General features: G+C 39.3%; 1 protein-coding gene across 1 annotated transcript; it reads left to right on the top strand.

Annotated features, from left to right (window-relative positions):
* Positions 1 to 7,618: 7,618 nt before the first annotated feature.
* Positions 7,619 to 12,193, top strand: LOC308099435 (heme-binding protein 2-like; the record flags this gene model as incomplete). The annotated part of the gene is made up of 8 exons (XM_080448178.1): positions 7,619 to 7,786; positions 8,553 to 8,623; positions 8,732 to 8,788; positions 9,394 to 9,478; positions 9,594 to 9,732; positions 10,115 to 10,257; positions 11,075 to 11,238; positions 11,740 to 12,193. The coding sequence occupies 8 exons, from the start codon at positions 7,619 to 7,621 to the stop codon at positions 11,804 to 11,806; spliced, it is 894 nt and encodes a 297-aa protein (XP_080304304.1). The 3' UTR covers positions 11,807 to 12,193.
* Between the last annotated feature and the right edge of the window lie 7,923 nt (positions 12,194 to 20,116).

Below are 20,116 nucleotides of genomic sequence, written 5' to 3'. Positions count from 1 at the left end.
CATTCAATGCTACATTTTATATATGATTAAAGATACTTGTATTGATTAATTGTTTATTAATTTCTGATGGTCACACTGAAGACATGATCCACATCAGAGATGGTACAAGAAGATGTCCTTATGTATTTAATTTCCTCATAACCTTACTTAGCCTACTACTTCTAATCTAATGTTTGGACAGAAGCTGATTAACAGGTGTAGTGAGTGGTAGCCCAGTTGTTCTCAAAGTAAAGTCAAGTAAAATAATAATAATAATAGCTGATCTACCAGCTCACAACCCGTCACGAGGCATTGTGATCTTGTAGATCGGCTTTTTTTTTTCAAATAGCCAATGTATAAGTGGTTAAACCGATTTTGATGCTACATTAAGAATTCTGAAATCAGAGTTTTACCAGGGGGTTGAAAGATGTAGTGTGCCACCATGTGGCCAGTGTGGGTATTGCCCAAACCAATGACTATAAACCTATAAACACGATGTTGGAGTCTCACTCGTCTTAGCACAAAGAATTACTCCTGTCCATCTGGGTCTCTCAAAGAGCACTTCTCAGTACACCACCACGTACTTAAGTTCAGAGTAGATGAGGGGGAACATGGCTGTGAAAGCACGGTACAGGATGGCTCCGCTCTTGTAAGGCTCAAGGTTTTGTGTTCCAGGACTCAGACTTGAAGTTGAAGTAAATAGCATACAAGGCCTCAGCAAACAAGTGTCCGATAAGAGTCATCGGTTTGGGCGACAACCTGGTAAAGGTAAAGAAAAAATCATGGTGTTATTCATTAGAATTTTGATGCAAACTACGTAACTGTTGATGAAACTCAAACTTTCAATCAGAACATTATGCAATTGTGGTGGGAGAACCGAAGAAGGAAGTTATCTGTGTAAATGAGGTGTTTATCACAGTAATGTATGTTATATCATAATTAATGAGGAAATAATTTTGTGATGCTCACACTGACAGAAGCCCAATAAACCCAGCAATGCATTCTCAACCAAGCGTTGAGGTACTAGAAAACAAAAAACAGCTACATGGATGTTTCAAAATACTAACTAATACTAACTTTATGCTGCAATTGAAATTTTTGCAAATCTTCAGTATTAGTATCAGTATCAGTATTCATTGTACACAAAAGCAAAAACCTTTGATAATGTTTTGCATTAATGTCAGAACCAGACCTATAGCATCACAGTTCCGTGTGGACTGAAGTACATTACTACTAATTTACTAACGCTGCTAACATTTTTACTTGTAATACACCTTGTTTTATCTTATTTAGTTTTTATATATTGTTATCACAGTGTGTGGAGCATGTCACACCAACATTTCACTTCATATAGTTGTACAGACAGGTTTCTTCTTTATAAACTACGGGGTGTGCACAGTGCACGCATTCAAGGGCCAAAAACGCTTTGACTGAAACACGCAGTCTAATCAGCTAGAGCAGTGAGCTCCAGTGCATGATCACGTGACCTCAAGGACAAGTCCATCTCAAACTAGAAGGAAGCGTTCCAGATATGCTGTAAAGAGTGTTGCTTTCTGCCCCCTAGTTGCGCAGCAACCGGTCTGAGCGTGTGACAAAATAAACCTTGGATCTTGAACAACACTCATTTTAAGATAAAAGCCCCAGTATCTCCAGCTCTGACATGCAACACTCATTCAGACTCTGTGAATACCTGCAGTGTGGCACTATCGTCGTAGAGATCTGGAATGTTCTTGAGCAGACTCCTCCAGATGCGCACGCCATTGAGGGCCACACTCATCATGCCTCCTCCTGTCAGTGGGTGCTTCAAGTTGTAGATGTCTCCCAGGAGTAGGGCTCCTGGGAATAACAAGTTTTATACTTGATTTATACTTTGTCGTATGACAGTGTCGCAAAGATAAACATAGAGAGAAAGACAAAGAGAAATAAAACACAAACAGGTCAGCCAGTCAGCAACAGGGGATAAATAGGATTCAGAGCATGCAGAGCACATTGGCTTCTTTGATTTGGTATGAATAAAGTATGAATTTGATGTTGTGGCTGTGATATTTAAGATATATATTTATTGAATGGCTGAACCAACTATAGTATGTACACCAAAGGCTGTAGTGTACATACAACACACAGCACAGCAGCATCATGATTAGGGCTGGGGACGATAACCGCAATACCACCTTCCTTATCCTTGCACTGGACTACGGTCACCCATCCTCCTCCTCTAAGCTGGTCACGATGCCTTCTACTGACACTAGGTGGGAGTAAAGCGCTATAGTAAGGAATATTCCCCCTTATTGGAGAAGGTTTCCAAAGGGAAACAGATAACAGATATCTAATTGTAATATATGGCATTTAACCACAGTGATGTCAGTCTATGGACCAACTTTCCACTCAATATGAAAGCAATACTTACCTGTCAGTTCATGAGACATCTTCCTCTAAATCATCACCTTCACTTTGGTTCAGCTAGAGCAGCTCTCCTCAAAGCATCCGTGATGTCCACACTCCACACCGGAGGTGTTTGTCTTCCTGAGGGTAGGGAGTGGACTCTCAGACTCGTTCACTAGGTGGGCATCCAGAACCTCCACCGTACCTGAAGAAAACATCTGCTTCACAATGTTCATTCAGAAAACATTGAAGTTGAGGCATAAAGACAAAAAGAAAAACATGGAAGATGACTAGAGGCATTTAACACTCATATTAATATTTCAGATTTTATAGCGATGGAATATGACTTATTTTACTCTATAAGAGTTTGGCACTTAAATTGATTTTGTATGGATATGCCTTGAGAGGCTGACTTGCCCTTTGGTGTTGCCTCGGGCACTAAAGGTTTGAAACTAAACGCTTCACCCACTGTTTCACACCTGTAAACCTGTGATGTGACATTAAAGTTGATTCTGATTCTGAACTAGTCCAATACTGTTCATTAAAACCACATGAGATGTCATACGGATCATTCAAACTTTTACTGTCACTCACAAAATGTGAAGGGAGTGCAGAGGTTGCCTTCTTTTTATTAAGAAGTTGATTGATGATGTTCCAGGTTGAGCGGATATTATTAGCAGATTCTTGAAATTTTTGGGTGAAGTAATTTTATTTATTTATTGAGGATTTCTTTAAACCATTGGTAAACCGGGGTTTACTGTAATCACTATCCATCTTTTTTTTTTTTTACGTTTGACCAGAGGGAAGCTTTTATTTCACAGAAGACTGATTTGAGTCTCTATGAAGATTTTTCTGCCGTTTCAACATCAGACTCCTTAAATACATTTTCCTAGGAAACATCACCAATCAATGCTTTGGAACGATCCGTGTTTCTTTTGTTGAAAACTCTACATTTGTAGTCACCAGATGACTGTTTAAGTGCATCGGTACGGGTAAACTGAAACACTGGAAAGTGGTCTGAGATGTCTGTATAAAAGACACCACTCTGAATCACATAACCCCCTTGAGTTAGTAAAATGTTATCAATTAGAGTAGCTGAAGTATTTGTTATATAGATTAAAGGATACAAACAATTGGAATACATAGTATGAACAAACTTTTCTGTTTGTATGTGCTTCTCACTCACAAATAAATGTACATTGTCTCCATGCAGATAACATAATTTACCCTCCTTGGTGATTAGATCTAACATGACAGATAAGGCATCAGAGAAGTTATCAATGTCAGTAGCAGGGGACAACACACAACCAATAATCACATTTTTACCACCAAAATAAAAGCAAGATGAGAGTTCCACAAAGACAGACTCTATACTAGCCTGCTCCAAATGAGATAAAAGATCCGCTCTATTAGTGAATTGAATACTATTATTATGTAAAAACAACAAAAAAAAGGGATACACCACCTCTTTTCTCCCTATGAAAGTGAACACCATTATAGTTATTCGGTGTATAGAGGGACTCTAGTTCTTTGGGCAGCCAGCCAGGTTTCAGTAAGTGCAATAGGAAGTTATGTGTCAAGTCAACACAAATATTTAATTTCCCTATCCTATTTCTTGTAAGTCTTGTAAGACTCTTGTCCTTTGTGTTTTCATTTGGGGGGAAAAACTAAACTAACTTTTTCTCTTTTCTTGATTGGGCTATATATGAAGCAATGCAATGGTATATGTTTTTGATATGCATGCAAGAAATGCTTCAGTCAAAATCCAATAAACAAATGTTGTTTATTGGATATATAATAAAATATATATTTAATTTCCCCTGGTTTTGGGGGAGACTGGGTATATTGAGGTGAAAAGAGGAAAGGAACTACAGAATGAATAAAATTGACTCATTATAGTATTCAGTTTATAGACCCATTTAGGGCTTGATTAAAAAAAATCGAGTCAGCATCAAAGCAGCAACTATAACCAGTGGTGGAAGAAGTACTCACATGTTCTACTTAATTAAAAGTATCAATACTGCAATGTAGAATTACTCTATTACAACTTGTACAGTTTTGAACACAGGCCTTTTACTTGTAACTTACAAGTAAAAGGCCTGTGTTCAAAATGTTACTTGAGTAAAGTACAAAAGTATTGGCAACAAAATATACTTAAAGTACCAAAAGATCTATAAGCTCACAGTGAGCTTGTAGATCGGCTATTTTAAAATAGCCTATAATATAGGGCTAAAGTGGTTACTGTATGTTTTATAATATAATAAATTAATTTATATTTGCCAAGTAACTAGTAACTAAAGTTTCAAATAATGTTTGCTTGGAACGTGTGACAGGTGGTAATTGGTCTAAACAAAGTATTTTAAAAGGTGTATCTACTTTGTGGCATCAACTTCCACTTGAGCAGACTGTAAAGTAATTGAATTCAACACTGACCATTTGATTTCTTGCAGACTGACCTATTCATGCACTATGAAATCTGCGTGTAGTTTCTAAGCCCAGTTTATGACATTGTAAATTTGATGCATATATATATATCAGTGTACAATAGCATTAACGTTTCTTCATTTATCTTCATCTTGAGTTAGGGCTTATTCTACCGTCATGACATTCTGCTGGACTGTTGACCAGCCCTGCAACATGCACCTATTAACCTGTGGTAGGATATATAGTTCATGTAAACATTATACTGCCATCTAGTGATGATGATGATTCATTCATTCAGTACTTTACTGACCCAAACGTGTGTGAATTCAGGTTTTTGCTCATGAATAACAGTTTGAGTCTAGGAAGGAAAGATTATCAAGCTACTATTGTGCTCATTCGCCTTTGACAGTGAGACATAATGTATATACTGTAGGTATAGGAGACTATTTGAATGAAACAAATACAGATCTTACAATTCCTACAGGGACAATATGAACACTTTACTGTTTAAAAGTGTGAACAGATTGGTAGTTAGTCTGTCTGAAATCTATATATAGTTTATTTTCATCATCTTGCTGACAAGACACCTTCTGCATTATGTGGATGCAGTAAAGGATGCAGTCAAGTCTGTTAAGATTAGGCTGCACACACAGTAAAATGTTGAATAAGATCCGAGTGTAAAATTGGATACAATTTTACACTGTAGGCAAAGATTGGGGCCATTTGTAAAATGTATTTGTAACGTTTTCCTATACAACCAACCGACTCCTTGGTCTGGGCATTTTAATATAATAAACAATTCTGAACACTAGCTACCATTAAAATATGTTCACTGAGATGGATAAGACCATAATATTGAATTTAATGCAGGGTGCATTGGTGGAGGCAATAATAAGTCACATTATAGCTGCAAGTGGCAATTGGAATAAAATATCTTTCATACAAAGTCAAAGAGTGCAAAGACTAAAAATGAAGAAAATAGACGTGAATAAAACTCAACAATTTATTTTATAATTCAAACATCATGAAATAGCATTATATATACAAAGTTAAGATGATTTATAACAATATAAAAGTGGTAAGACAAATAGATTAGATTTATTGACCAGCAGATCATTGTATGTGCTTCAGTAGAATCACGTCCCTAAATTACATTGACATTTATAAAAGTGGGTGTTAACACTTCTTCCTTATTAATGTATTTTGTGTAATACGACCTGCACGACCTGCACATTCAAGTCAGTCACCACCATAGTTCAGCCTTATTTTTACGATTCTCGAATATTAATGTTTAATCATAGTGGCAATTCATAGATTGTCGACCTCTCGTGGTAGTATCCTCGTGGTAGAGGTGAAGGTCAGCTCAATGTTCAGACCCACAAACTGTTAGAATCCTCTGCTCTGAAAACTGGTCCCACACTGACCTTATCGAAGTCGGTGCAGCTTCTGAGTTTATTGTGGGGGTCTGGATCTCCGCAAAGCCCTTGTTGAAGAGCAGGCACACTCCTGATTGCTGGCGAGAGATGGCCTTGGCTTGTTCATGTGAGACCGCAGGATGTTAGCCTGCTTTTTGAAGCCTCTTCAAGTCTACACCGTCACAGATCCCACTACACTCCAGGTTATCCTTTGCCTTGGCCAGTGCCTGGTTGAAGTTATGTATGAAGTCTTGCAGCTGCTGTTTCTCCACTGTGGTGTAGAGCTGCTGCATCTGACACACAAAATGTGTTCTGTCTCAGATCCCACTTCTGCCTCTCGGCCACTGCGATGCACTCCTTCCACATCTGACACACCATTTTCTCAGCTTGTAGGGTTTCCATGGCTTGGTTTCCATGGCTTGCAGCTTTCTCCAGGGCTTTCTTTGGTTGAGAAAGCTCTGTTGCCTTTATCTCGTTGTTGTTTCTCATTTTGTGCTTCTGATGCTGCTCTGTAGAGAAAGACGTTTGTGACAACACCTCCTTTTCTCTGATGATCAGTCGGAGTCTCTCCTCTTCATTGACATTTATAAAAGTCTGGGTATATTGAGGTGAAAAGAGGAACATTTCGACTCTCATCTCCTCCCACGGGTCGGTTGTTGCATGAGCTGATACAGTGCGCTTGGATACTTCTTCCTCACCACTGAACGCTTTTTCTCTTGCAATGTGCCCTCTCCTCCATCCAGCAGCATCATGCCTGCATCTGTTCACCAGATGCAGGAATGCAGGGATGCTGATGTTGCAGGCTATCCTATTTTTTGCAAACCTCTGAGGAGTTTTCTCTGAGGTGAAGGTGCCTGCAGCTTCAGCCTGTGGTTCATCCTGAGCTGGAGGTGATGGAGGTGGTGTAGAGATGTTTTGAATCTCCTCTGAGGTGGAGGTGCCTGCAGCTTCAGCCTGTGGTTCATCCTGAGCTGGAGGTGATGGAGGTGGTGTAGTGATGTTTTGAATCTCCTCTGAGGTGAAGGTGCTTGCAGCTTCAGCCTGTGGTTCATCCTGTGGTTCATCCTGAGCTGGAGGTGAGGTGGTGATATTTGAATCAGCTGTACTCTTTGATTTGCCAAAGAAACGCTTCACCGCCTTCAGGAAACGGGCTGCTTTTCCTGTCCTCCCCTTGCTGCTGGATCCAGGAGCAGTGACAGTGCTGTTCTCCATTCTGAAGGATTCCATGTCAGTTGTTTCCACCATTATGGACATCTGTTAGGCAGGTGTTGGTAAAACTCCTAATGACACTATTCTGCTCTCTAGCACTAGTAGTCACGATTTCCAGTTTCACATTGGCAGCTGTCTGTCTGTGCCAGCCTTTTATAGTCAACTCCAAATCTGGTCCAACTTCAACAAAGCGCGCCATCGCTGCTACCATGGACCATGGTTACAGCAAGCTCCACCCTCTGTCAACGCAGCAACGTCACACCGGCACGGCGCTACCGCTACGTCACAAGACACCACGTGACAACCAACACGCGATGCTCGCGCTGGTCCAAATAACGCGTTACCATGGTTACAGCGAGCTCCGTCAGCGTAGTAAGGTCACCCAGAGCCTTTGAAGATCACTCACCTGGTTCAACACTACGTGGACGTGGTAGGCTACGTACGTCACAAGAGACCACGTGTCAACCAACAACGTTTTAATGTTCTGCAGAACGGTAGTGGAGTAAAAGTACAATATTTGCCAATGAGATGTAATAGTGGAGTAGAAGTAAAAGTATTAAATATTGGAAATACTCTAGTAAAGTAAAAATTTCCATGAGATAGTCCAATACTGGGAATCTCTCACTCTCTCTTGAATAAGCTCCCCATTGATCTTTTCAAGATGTATACAGATATAAGAATCGTCTGAGAGAAAATGAACTTAAGTGCAAGATTACCTGCACGTTCACGCCAGATACATAATGTACAATGTAATTTGTCCATACCATTTGTGCAATGCAATGTTTTGACACATGTAGTCAGTCCTGTTTCTCTGCATGCAAAGACTAAGGTTTTCTTTATGTAATCGATCAAGCTGTTTGCACGCATACAGTAGCCTACACAGTAAAATCCTTAGGGTGTACAAATGGTTCCTTTTGTGACCAAAGTTTATTTTGGACATTCAGAGAGTTAAATTAACACTTGGGATTTTGCAGTGTACAAGAGAAACTAATTGCTGTTTGATGTTTAAGTTGATATGCTGTGGCCCCCTGATAGGCTATTGTCTGCTTTGACACGTGCGTTGTTGAGAGAGTAGGGAGTGGCCTGTGTCTGTTTCATAACTTGTGGTAATAAATCAGAATCAGTTTTATTGTCACATCACAGGTTTACAAGGTAATAGTTAGAGACCAGACCCTCTCTGAACAGACCTACAGCACAACAGAATTTGTCACAATGTAAGTACACTTGCATGGTTGTCTTGGTAGAAAAGCATAGTGTGAAAGCGGCATGATAATGTATTGTCTAGGGTTAAAACGCTCTCTCTCTGTGTGTGTGTGTGTCAGGATATTCACAGGACTTGTGGGTTTGCTGCTGGTGCTGACAGCTGAAGCCAGAGTGGGGTAAGAAAACTGTTGTTAATCGATTACATGACAACTGTTGCAAATACTATACTTGCTTTGCTTGTATAATGAGTGAAATAATGTGTGATTCTAAGAATGGAAGCAGACATTATTATTATTATTCCCAAAACTAGTTTGAAACACATACTAGCAACAACTGTATGCAGCAGCATTACTACAGTTACATGTGTTCCTGGCATCGTAGTGCCTTTCTTATATTGTGCACAACTATAGATGTATTAAACATTTACTGTTTTTTGCATTCAAGGGGTCTCCTAATATTGCATTCTTGTTGGTTTTAGTCTTCCTATAGTAGAGAGCTCGTCAATTCACTGTTCTTTTGTGGTTACACTCAAAACCGTTCAATAGTGACAAGATATTGATACAAGTTATTGTGAAAGAGTGTGAAAGTGAAGATACGAATCACATACTACACAGACTTTCTATTTCAAATCACATTTATTTTCATTTTGAAAAATTAGCCGCTGGCTGTTGTGAGCTTACTTGACTATTAGATATCACTTCATAAGTATTAACGTGAATCAATACACCTCCGTGTTACTTGCATATTTAACCCCTAAAATGTTTCTTCTTTAAATTAACAGGGACTCTTCTGAGTCACCTGAGACATGCACTGAGACAAAGGAATGTCTTCTTTATGATCTGGTCTGTAAGAACGACAGATACGAGGTGAGTGTGTATGACTTTTGAGTCGAGACATTTGAGTTGTAACCCTCAGAAAGCTCACCCGGTGTTCATTTGTGTGTCACTTTGACTGTGCGTTTCTTTGATTCTGTCTGAACAGGTGCGACACTACAGTGCTGTGAAATGGGTTTCATCAGAGGAAGGAGGCTACATGATGTACATGATGTACATGATGGAAGCGCCAATATACAAGACCTTCATGAGATTATCTGGATACATCGGTGGCGAGAATGAGCAGAGTGCGTACAGTTTGTGTGTGTGTGTGTGTGTGTGTGTGTGTGTGTGTGTGTGTGTGTGTGTGTGTGTGTGTGTGTGTGTGTGTGTGTGTGTGTGTGTGTGTGTGTGTGTGTGTGTGTGTGTGTGTGTGTGTGTGTGTGTGTGTGTGTGTGTGTGTGTGTGTGTGTGTGTGTGTGTGTCTCTCTCAGTGGTGGAAGAAGTACTTCACTTAAGTAAAAGTAGCAATACCACTAAAAGTACAAAATATACTTTAAGTACCAAAAGTAAAAGTACTAAAATGTTTGAAAATAGCAGATCTACAAGCTCACATGTATCACATGTGCATTCCATTCAGAAGACAGTTGGATTCACTCGTGTCATCTCGTGCTGACATGTAACCTACAGGTGCCAAGATTGACATGACATCTCCCGTGATCATCAAAGAGAAGACCAAGAGCAGCTTTCCCTGGAACACCAACCTCTACACCATGAGCTTCTTGCTCCCATCACAGCACCAGAACAACCCCCCCATACCTACTGATGACAAGGTATAGACTCTCAGAGAGAGAGTTTAAATGTCAAAGTGATTACTGACCACTTGAATCCGAGCGTCCCTATTCTGGGAATGTCATAATATCCCAAAAACTTGGCGAAAATAGCCAATCTATAAGCTCACAACACGTCGAGCGAAGAGATCTGGTGTAGAGGGACAAAAAGGAGGGGACCAAGTATGGACCCCTGGGGGACACCGGTCAACGCAATAAGGTTTTAAGTGGTTAATTTCTGGCCTGGAGGATGAAAACAGAACTCCCTTGCGGTGTTTTTTCTTTTTACTTATTAACTAAAAGTATCAATACTGCAATGTAGAAATACTTTGTTACAAGTAAAAGTCCGGAATTCAAAATTTACTTGAGTAAAGTAGCCTACAAAAGTATCAAAATATGCTTAAAGTACAAAAGTAAAAGTACTCATTATGCAGAATGTCCCATTTCACAAGTTTTCAATATAAAATGTATGAAAATCTTTAGAAAATAGCCGATCTACAAGTGCACAATGCGTTGCAATGCGACGCATTGTGAGCTTGTAGATCGGCTATTTTCAAATGGCTGAAATGTATATAGGGCTGAAGTGGGTAATGTTTTGTAATAATAATCTACATCTGTGCAAAGTAACTAGTAACTAAAGTTTTCAAGTAAGTGTAGTGGAATAAAAGTACAATATTTGCCTCTGAGGTGTAGTGGAGTAGAAGTACAAGTGCTGACAATTGGAAATACTCCAGTAAAGTGAAAGTACCTCAAAATTGTACTTAAGTACAGTACTTGAGTAAATGTACGTAGTTACTTTACACCACTGCTTCCCTTGTAGGTCTACTTCACGGACATGCCAGATATGAAGGTGTATGTCAGGAGCTACGGAGGATGGATGGGCTCATGGTGGACCTGGCTCCAGGTCTACTATCTTGGGAAAGATCTCAGGGCAGCCGGGGCACAATTCAACGAGGACTTCACCTATGCTGCGGGATATGACAGGTTTGAAAGCCACAACAACTGTAGTTTTCTCAGCTCCACAAACACACACCATTGAACACCCTTTATAGTGTGTTGGTAAATAAGATATCAATGATAAGCATTAAAAAGCGCTTCTGACAAAACCAGCTAACTCCATTGGATCCTCAAACTTTCTGCAGCTGGTTTAGCTGACTCCAGGCTCCACCCCCTTTTGACCTCCAACCACATTGTGAGCTTGGAGGTCCATTCAGCTGTTCTTATCAATGATGAACAAAACCTCCTAACTCCACTTTTTTTTTACATTTCCTGAAACATTTTGGAGCTGGTTTCTGCCGGACAGCAGAGATATACAAGCTCATAGCACGGCACTTGGTGCCACGCTATAAGCTTGTTTATCTGCTATTTTTAAATAGCCAAAGAATTCTTAAAATGACACAGATGCGTTCCCGGTCTTAATGAATTAAGACACTGAATTATTCACACTATATATGTGTGTGTGTTGTATGTGTCTCTTCGTTATAGTCCCATGAAGATGATGGACAGGCACAACGAGGTGTGGTTCGTGGTTGAAGGTGAACCTGTGTGCTGAAGTCTCCCCCCATTGTACATCACTGTGACCAGAGACCCCCACAAGAAGACCCCTCTGAGCTGGAAGGAATCGAACGTTTCAGTTTAATTGACTATGACCTATTAAGTGAGTCAAGGCACATGATGTAGCTATATAGGTGATTAGAATGAAAAGGAAACCCCCTTATAATCAATATGTTATTGAATGTCTTTAATGTTGAAATTGTATGGAAATACAGTATGTTAAGCCCTATTTTATATCTCATAGTAGTCATGATTTGGTTTCAACATAACAGTTACAATACAATAAAGTCAATAATACTACTACCTCATAGTAGGTGTTGAATGGCAAACATATTTTCTATATTTTTCTACATATGTAGTTTGCAAAATGGTGGGTTGCATCTGCAATTATCAGTGTCATACAAGATTAAATATTGTCATTCAATGCTACATTTTATATATGATTAAAGATATTTGTATTGATTAATTGTTTATTAATTTCTGATGGTCACACTGAAGACATGATCCACTTCAGAGATGGTACAAGAAGATGTCCTTATGTATTACATTTCCTCATAACCTTACTTAGCCTACTACTTCTATACTTCTAATCTAATGTTTGGACAGAAGCTGATTAACAGGTGTAGTGAGTGGTAGCCCAGTTGTTCTCAAAGTAAAGTCTCAAGTAAAATAATAATAATAATAGCTGATCTACCAGCTCACAACCCGTCACGAGGCATTGTGATCTTGTAGATCGGCTTTTTTTTTTCAAATAGCCAATGTATAAGTGGTTAAACCGATTTTGATGCTACATTAAGAATTCTGAAATCAGAGTTTTACCAGGGGTTGAAAGATGTAGTGTGCCACCATGTGGCCAGTGTGGGTATTGCCCAAACCAATGACTATAAACCTATAAACACGATGTTGGAGTCTCACTCGTCTTAGCACAAAGAATTACTCCTGTCCATCTGGGTCTCTCAAAGAGCACTTCTCAGTACACCACCACGTACTTAAGTTCAGAGTAGATGAGGGGGAACATGGCTGTGAAAGCACGGTACAGGATGGCTCCGCTCTTGTAAGGCTCAAGGTTTTGTGTTCCAGGACTCAGACTTGAAGTTGAAGTAAATAGCATACAAGGCCTCAGCAAACAAGTGTCTGATAAGAGTCATCGGTTTGGGCGACAACCTGGTAAAGGTAAAGAAAAAATCATGGTGTTATTCATTAGAATTTTGATGCAAACTACGTAACTGTTGATGAAACTCAAACTTTCAATCAGAACATTATGCAATTGTGGTGGGAGAACCGAAGAAGGAAGTTATCTGTGTAAATGAGGTGTTTATCACAGTAATGTATGTTATATCATAATTAATGAGGAAATAATTTTGTGATGCTCACACTGACAGAAGCCCAATAAACCCAGCAATGCATTCTCAACCAAGCTTGAGGTACTAGAAAACAAAAAACAGCTACATGGATGTTTCAAAATACTAACTAATACTAACTTTATGCTGCAATTGAAATTTTTGCAAATCTTCAGTATTAGTATCAGTATCAGTATTCATTGTACACAAAAGCAAAAACCTTTGATAATGTTTTGCATTAATGTCAGAACCAGACCTATAGCATCACAGTTCCGTGTGGACTGAAGTACATTACTACTAATTTACTAACGCTGCTAACATTTTTACTTGTAATACACCTTGTTTTATCTTATTTAGTTTTTATATATTGTTATCACAGTGTGTGGAGCATGTCACACCAACATTTCACTTCATATAGTTGTACAGACAGGTTTCTTCTTTATAAACTACGGGGTGTGCACAGTGCACGCATTCAAGGGCCAAAAACGCTTTGACTGAAACACGCAGTCTTATCAGCTAGAGCAGTGAGCTCCAGTGCATGATCACGTGACCTCAAGGACAAGTCCATCTCAAACTAGAAGGAAGCGTTCCAGATATGCTGTAAAGAGTGTTGCTTTCTGCCCCCTAGTTGCGCAGCAACCGGTCTGAGCGTGTGACAAAATAAACCTTGGATCTTGAACAACACTCATTTTAAGATAAAAGCCCCAGTATCTCCAGCTCTGACATGCAACACTCATTCAGACTCTGTGAATACCTGCAGTGTGGCACTATCGTCGTAGAGATCTGGAATGTTCTTGAGCAGACTCCTCCAGATGCGCACGCCATTGAGGGCCACACTCATCATGCCTCCTCCTGTCAGTGGGTGCTTCAAGTTGTAGATGTCTCCCAGGAGTAGGGCTCCTGGGAATAACAAGTTTTATACTTGATTTATACTTTGTCGTATGACAGTGTCGCAAAGATAAACATAGAGAGAAAGACAAAGAGAAATAAAACACAAACAGGTCAGCCAGTCAGCAACAGGGGATAAATAGGATTCAGAGCATGCAGAGCACATTGGCTTCTTTGATTTGGTATGAATAAAGTATGAATTTGATGTTGTGGCTGTGATATTTAAGATATATATTTATTGAATGGCTGAACCAACTATAGTATGTACACCAAAGGCTGTAGTGTACATACAACACACAGCACAGCAGCATCATGATTAGGGCTGGGGACGATAACCGCAATACCACCTTCCTTATCCTTGCACTGGACTACGGTCACCCATCCTCCTCCTCTAAGCTGGTCACGATGCCTTCTACTGACACTAGGTGGGAGTAAAGCGCTATAGTAAGGAATATTCCCCCTTATTGGAGAAGGTTTCCAAAGGGAAACAGATAACAGATATCTAATTGTAATATATGGCATTTAACCACAGTGATGTCAGTCTATGGACCAACTTTCCACTCAATATGAAAGCAATACTTACCTGTCAGTTCATGAGACATCTTCCTCTAAATCATCACCTTCACTTTGGTTCAGCTAGAGCAGCTCTCCTCAAAGCATCCGTGATGTCCACACTCCACACCGGAGGTGTTTGTCTTCCTGAGGGTAGGGAGTGGACTCTCAGACTCGTTCACTAGGTGGGCATCCAGAACCTCCACCGTACCTGAAGAAAACATCTGCTTCACAATGTTCATTCAGAAAACATTGAAGTTGAGGCATAAAGACAAAAAGAAAAACATGGAAGATGACTAGAGGCATTTAACACTCATATTAATATTTCAGATTTTATAGCGATGGAATATGACTTATTTTACTCTATAAGAGTTTGGCACTTAAATTGATTTTGTATGGATATGCCTTGAGAGGCTGACTTGCCCTTTGGTGTTGCCTCGGGCACTAAAGGTTTGAAACTAAACGCTTCACCCACTGTTTCACACCTGTAAACCTGTGATGTGACATTAAAGTTGATTCTGATTCTGAACTAGTCCAATACTGTTCATTAAAACCACATGAGATGTCATACGGATCATTCAAACTTTTACTGTCACTCACAAAATGTGAAGGGAGTGCAGAGGTTGCCTTCTTTTTATTAAGAAGTTGATTGATGATGTTCCAGGTTGAGCGGATATTATTAGCAGATTCTTGAAATTTTTGGGTGAAGTAATTTTATTTATTTATTGAGGATTTCTTTAAACCATTGGTAAACCGGGGTTTACTGTAATCACTATCCATCTTTTTTTTTTTTTACGTTTGACCAGAGGGAAGCTTTTATTTCACAGAAGACTGATTTGAGTCTCTATGAAGATTTTTCTGCCGTTTCAACATCAGACTCCTTAAATACATTTTCCTAGGAAACATCACCAATCAATGCTTTGGAACGATCCGTGTTTCTTTTGTTGAAAACTCTACATTTGTAGTCACCAGATGACTGTTTAAGTGCATCGGTACGGGTAAACTGAAACACTGGAAAGTGGTCTGAGATGTCTGTATAAAAGACACCACTCTGAATCACATAACCCCCTTGAGTTAGTAAAAATGTTATCAATTAGAGTAGCTGAAGTATTTGTTATATAGATTAAAGGATAAAAACAATTGGAATACATAGTATGAACAAACTTTTCTGTTTGTATGTGCTTCTCACTCACAAATAAATGTACATTGTCTCCATGCAGATAACATAATTTACCCTCCTTGGTGATTAGATCTAACATGACAGATAAGGCATCAGAGAAGTTATCAATGTCAGTAGCAGGGGACAACACACAACCAATAATCACATTTTTACCACCAAAATAAAAGCAAGATGAGAGTTCCACAAAGACAGACTCTATACTAGCCTGCTCCAAATGAGATAAAAGATCCGCTCTATTAGTGAATTGAATACTATTATTATGTAAAAACAACAAAAAAAAGGGATACACCACCTCTTTTCTCCCTATGAAAGTGAACACCATTATAGTTATTCGGTGTATAGAGGGACTCTAGTTCTTTGGGCAGCCAGCCAGGTTTCAGTAAGTGCAATAGGAAGTTATGTGTCAAGTCAACACAAATATTTAATTTCCCTATCCTATTTCTTGTAAGTCTTGTAAGACTCTTGTCCTTTGTGTTTTCATTTGGGGGGGAAAACTAAACTAACCTTTTCTCTTTTCTTGATCGGGCTATATATGAGGCAATGCAATGGTATATGTTTTTGATATGCATGCAAGAAATGCTTCAGTCAAAATCAAATAAACAAATGTTGTTTATTGGATATATAATAAAAAATATATATTTAATTTCCCATGGTTTTGGGGGAGACTGGGTATATTGAGGTGAAAAGAGGAAAAGAACTACAGAATGAATAAAATTGACTCATTATAGTATTCAGTTTATAGACCCATTTAGGGCTTGATTAAAAAAATTCGAGTCAGCATCAAAGCAGCAACTATAACCAGTGGTGGAAGAAGTACTCACATGTTCTACTTAATTAAAAGTATCAATACTGCAATGTAGAATTACTCTATTACAACTTGTACAGTTTTGAACACAGGCCTTTTACTTGTAACTTACAAGTAAAAGGCCTGTGTTCAAAATGTTACTTGAGTAAAGTACAAAAGTATTGGCAACAAAATATACTTAAAGTACCAAAAGATCTATAAGCTCACAGTGAGCTTGTAGATCGGCTATTTTAAAATAGCCTATAATATAGGGCTAAAGTGGTTACAGTATGTTTTATAATATAATAAATTAATTTATATTTGCCAAGTAACTAGTAACTAAAGTTTCAAATAATGTTTGCTTGGAACGTGTGACAGGTGGTAATTGGTCTAAACAAAGTCTTTTAAAACGTGTATCTACTTTGTGGCATCAACTTCCACTTGAGCAGACTGTAAAGTAATTAAATTCAACACTGACCATTTGATTTCTTGCAGACTGACCTATTCATACACTATGAAATCTGCGTGTAGTTTCTAAGCCCAGTTTATGACATTGTAAATTTGATGCATACATATATCAGTGTACAATAGCATTAACGTTTCTTCATTTATCTTCATCTTGAGTTAGGGCTTATTCTACCGTCATGACATTCTGCTGGATTGTTGACCAGCCCTGCAACATGCACCTATTAACCTGTGGTAGGATATATAGTTCATGTAAGCATTATACTGCCATCTAGTGATGATGATGATTCATTCATTCAGTACTTTACTGACCCAAACGTGTGTGAATGAAGCCATTCCAGTCTTCAGGTTTTTGCTCATGAATAACAGTTTGAGTCTAGGAAGGAAAGATTATCAAGCTACTATTGTGCTCATTCGGCCTTTGACAGTGAGACATAATGTATATACTGTAGGTATAGGAGACTATTTGAATGAAACAAATACAGATCTTACAATTTCCTACAGGGACAATATGAACACTTTACTGTTTAAAAGTGTGAACAGATTGGTAGTTAGTCTGTCTGAAATCTATATATAGTTTCTTTTCATCGTCTTGCTGACAAGACACCTTCTGCATTATGTGGATGCAGTAAAGGATGCAGTCAAGTCTGTTAAGATTAGGCTGCACACACAGTAAAATGTTGAATAAGATCTGAGTGTAAAATTGGATACAATTTTACACTGTAGGCAAAGATTGGGGCCATTTGTAAAATGTATTTGTAACGTTATACAACCAACCGACTCCTTGGTCTGGGCATTTTAATATAATAAACAATTCTGAACACTAGCTACCATTAAAATATGTTCACTGAGATGGATAAGACCATAATATTGAATTTAATGCAGGGTGCATTGGTGGAGGCAATAATAAGTCACATTATAGCTGCAAGTGGCAATTGGAATAAAATATCTTTCATACAAAGTCAAAGAGTGCAAAGACTAAAAATGAAGAAAATAGACGTGAATAAAACTCAACAATTTATTTTATAATTCAAACATCATGAAATAGCATTATATATACAAAGTTAAGATGATTTATAACAATATAAAAGTGGTAAGACAAATAGATTAGATTTATTGACCAGCAGATCATTGCCTGGTTGAAGTTGTGTATGAAGTCTTGCAGCTGCTGCTCTTCTCTGATTCTCCACTGTGGTGTAGAGCTGCTGCATCTGACACACAAAATGTGTTCTGTCTCAGATCCTACTTCTGCCTCTCGGCCACTGCGATGCACTCCTTCCACATCTGACACACCATTTTCTCAGCTTGTAGGGTTACCATGGCTTGGTTTCCATGGCTTGCAGCTTTCTCCAGGGCTTTCTTTGGTTGAGAAAGCTCTGTTGCCTTTATCTCGTTGTTGTTTCTCATTTTGTGCTTCTGATGCTGCTCTGTAGAGAAAGACGTTCGTGACAACACCTCCTTTTCTCTGATGATCAGTCGGAGTCTCTCCTCTTCATTGATATTTATAAAAGTCTGGGTATATTGAGGTGAAAAGAGGAACATTTCGACTCTCATCTCCTCCCACGGGTCGGTTGTTGCATGAGCTGATACAGTGCGCTTGGATACTTCTTCCTCACCACTGAACGCATTTTCTCTTGCAATGTGCCCTCTCCTCCATCCAGCAGCATCATGCCTGCATCTGTTCACCAGATGCAGGAATGCAGGGATACTGATGTTGCAGGCTATCCTATTTTCTGCAAACCTCCTAGGAGTTTTCTCTGAGGTGGACATCTGTTAGGCAGGTGTTGGTAAAACTCCTAATGACACTATTCTTCTCTCTAGAACTAGTAGTCACGATTTCCAGTTTCTGGCAGCTGTCTGTCTGTGCCAGCCTTTTATAGTCCAAATCTGGTCCAACTTCAACAAAGCGCGCCATTGCTGCTACCATGGTTACAGCAAGCTCCACCCTCTGTCAACGCAGCAACGTCACACCGGCACCGCTACCGCTACGTCACAAGACACCACGTGACAACCAACACGCGACGCTCGCGCTGGTCCAAATAACGCGTTACCATGGTTACAGCGAGCTCCGTCAGCGTAGCAAGGTCACCCAGAGCCTTTGAAGATCACTCACCTGGTTCAACACCTGGTGGACGTGGTACGTACGTCACAAGAGACCACGTGTCAACCAACAACGTTTGAATGTTCTGCAGAACGGTAGTGGAGTAAAAGTACAATATTTGCCTCGAGATGTAGTGGTGTAGAAGTAAAATGTAAGTACTGAAAATGTAAAATATTCCAGTAAAGTAAAAATACCTCAAAATGTTACTTAAGTACAGTACTTGAGTAAATGTTCTTAGTTACTTTACACCACTGACCATTTCTCGTGTAGAATGGGCACCTTTCGTGGACTGCTTGTGGGCAGGAGGAGGGTGGACAAGAAGCTTATCAAGTCGCAGGTATGCAATGTCCCCACGAGCACCACGGGTAGCTTTCATGGCAGGCAAAAGTTCCTTACGTCGAAGCATCACTGCTTCGGTGTAATCCTCGAGTTTTTTTAAAGCATTAATCATGGGAGGTTTCATTCAGTGTTGCCATGTCCGTTTATTATAAGGGACTTATTTTAAAGGCTTTTCCCGTTAAATTGCTTGTAAATATTAGTAGGCTGAAGATTTTTAAATAGCCCATGTATAGCCCATGTTTAAAGTGCTCTTGTGGCCGCTTATTTTTGGCTTGTCTTCCTAGACATGGTTGCTTATTTCTCTTTCAATCTGGCAACACTGGTTTCAGTGTGGAGGGAGGGGAGCTGGGGAGGGGCTGGAGTGGAGGTCTAGGTCCTTAGATAGGAGGAGGGAGCATTGCAGTGCACTGGTGACAAAAGTAGGCTAAAATAAAAGTATAAAAAACTGCAATGTAGAAATACTCAAAATTTACTTGAGTAAAAGTACAAAAGTATTGGTATCAAAATGTACTTAAAGCATCAAAAGTAAAAGTACTCGTTAGTAACGAGTCGTTACGCAGACTGTCGGTAGCTGACAGTTGGTCCACTGTCAGCTACCAGAAGATGTGGGACAGTGCTTTGTGACCTGACTGATAAGTTCAGCATGTATGCGAGTTACA

This window comes from Gymnoscopelus braueri, assembly GCF_963280865.1.
Source record: "Gymnoscopelus braueri genome assembly, chromosome: 13".
Classification (NCBI taxonomy): Eukaryota; Metazoa; Chordata; class Actinopteri; order Myctophiformes; family Myctophidae; genus Gymnoscopelus; species Gymnoscopelus braueri.
This window is presented reverse-complemented; position numbering and strand designations above follow the sequence as displayed.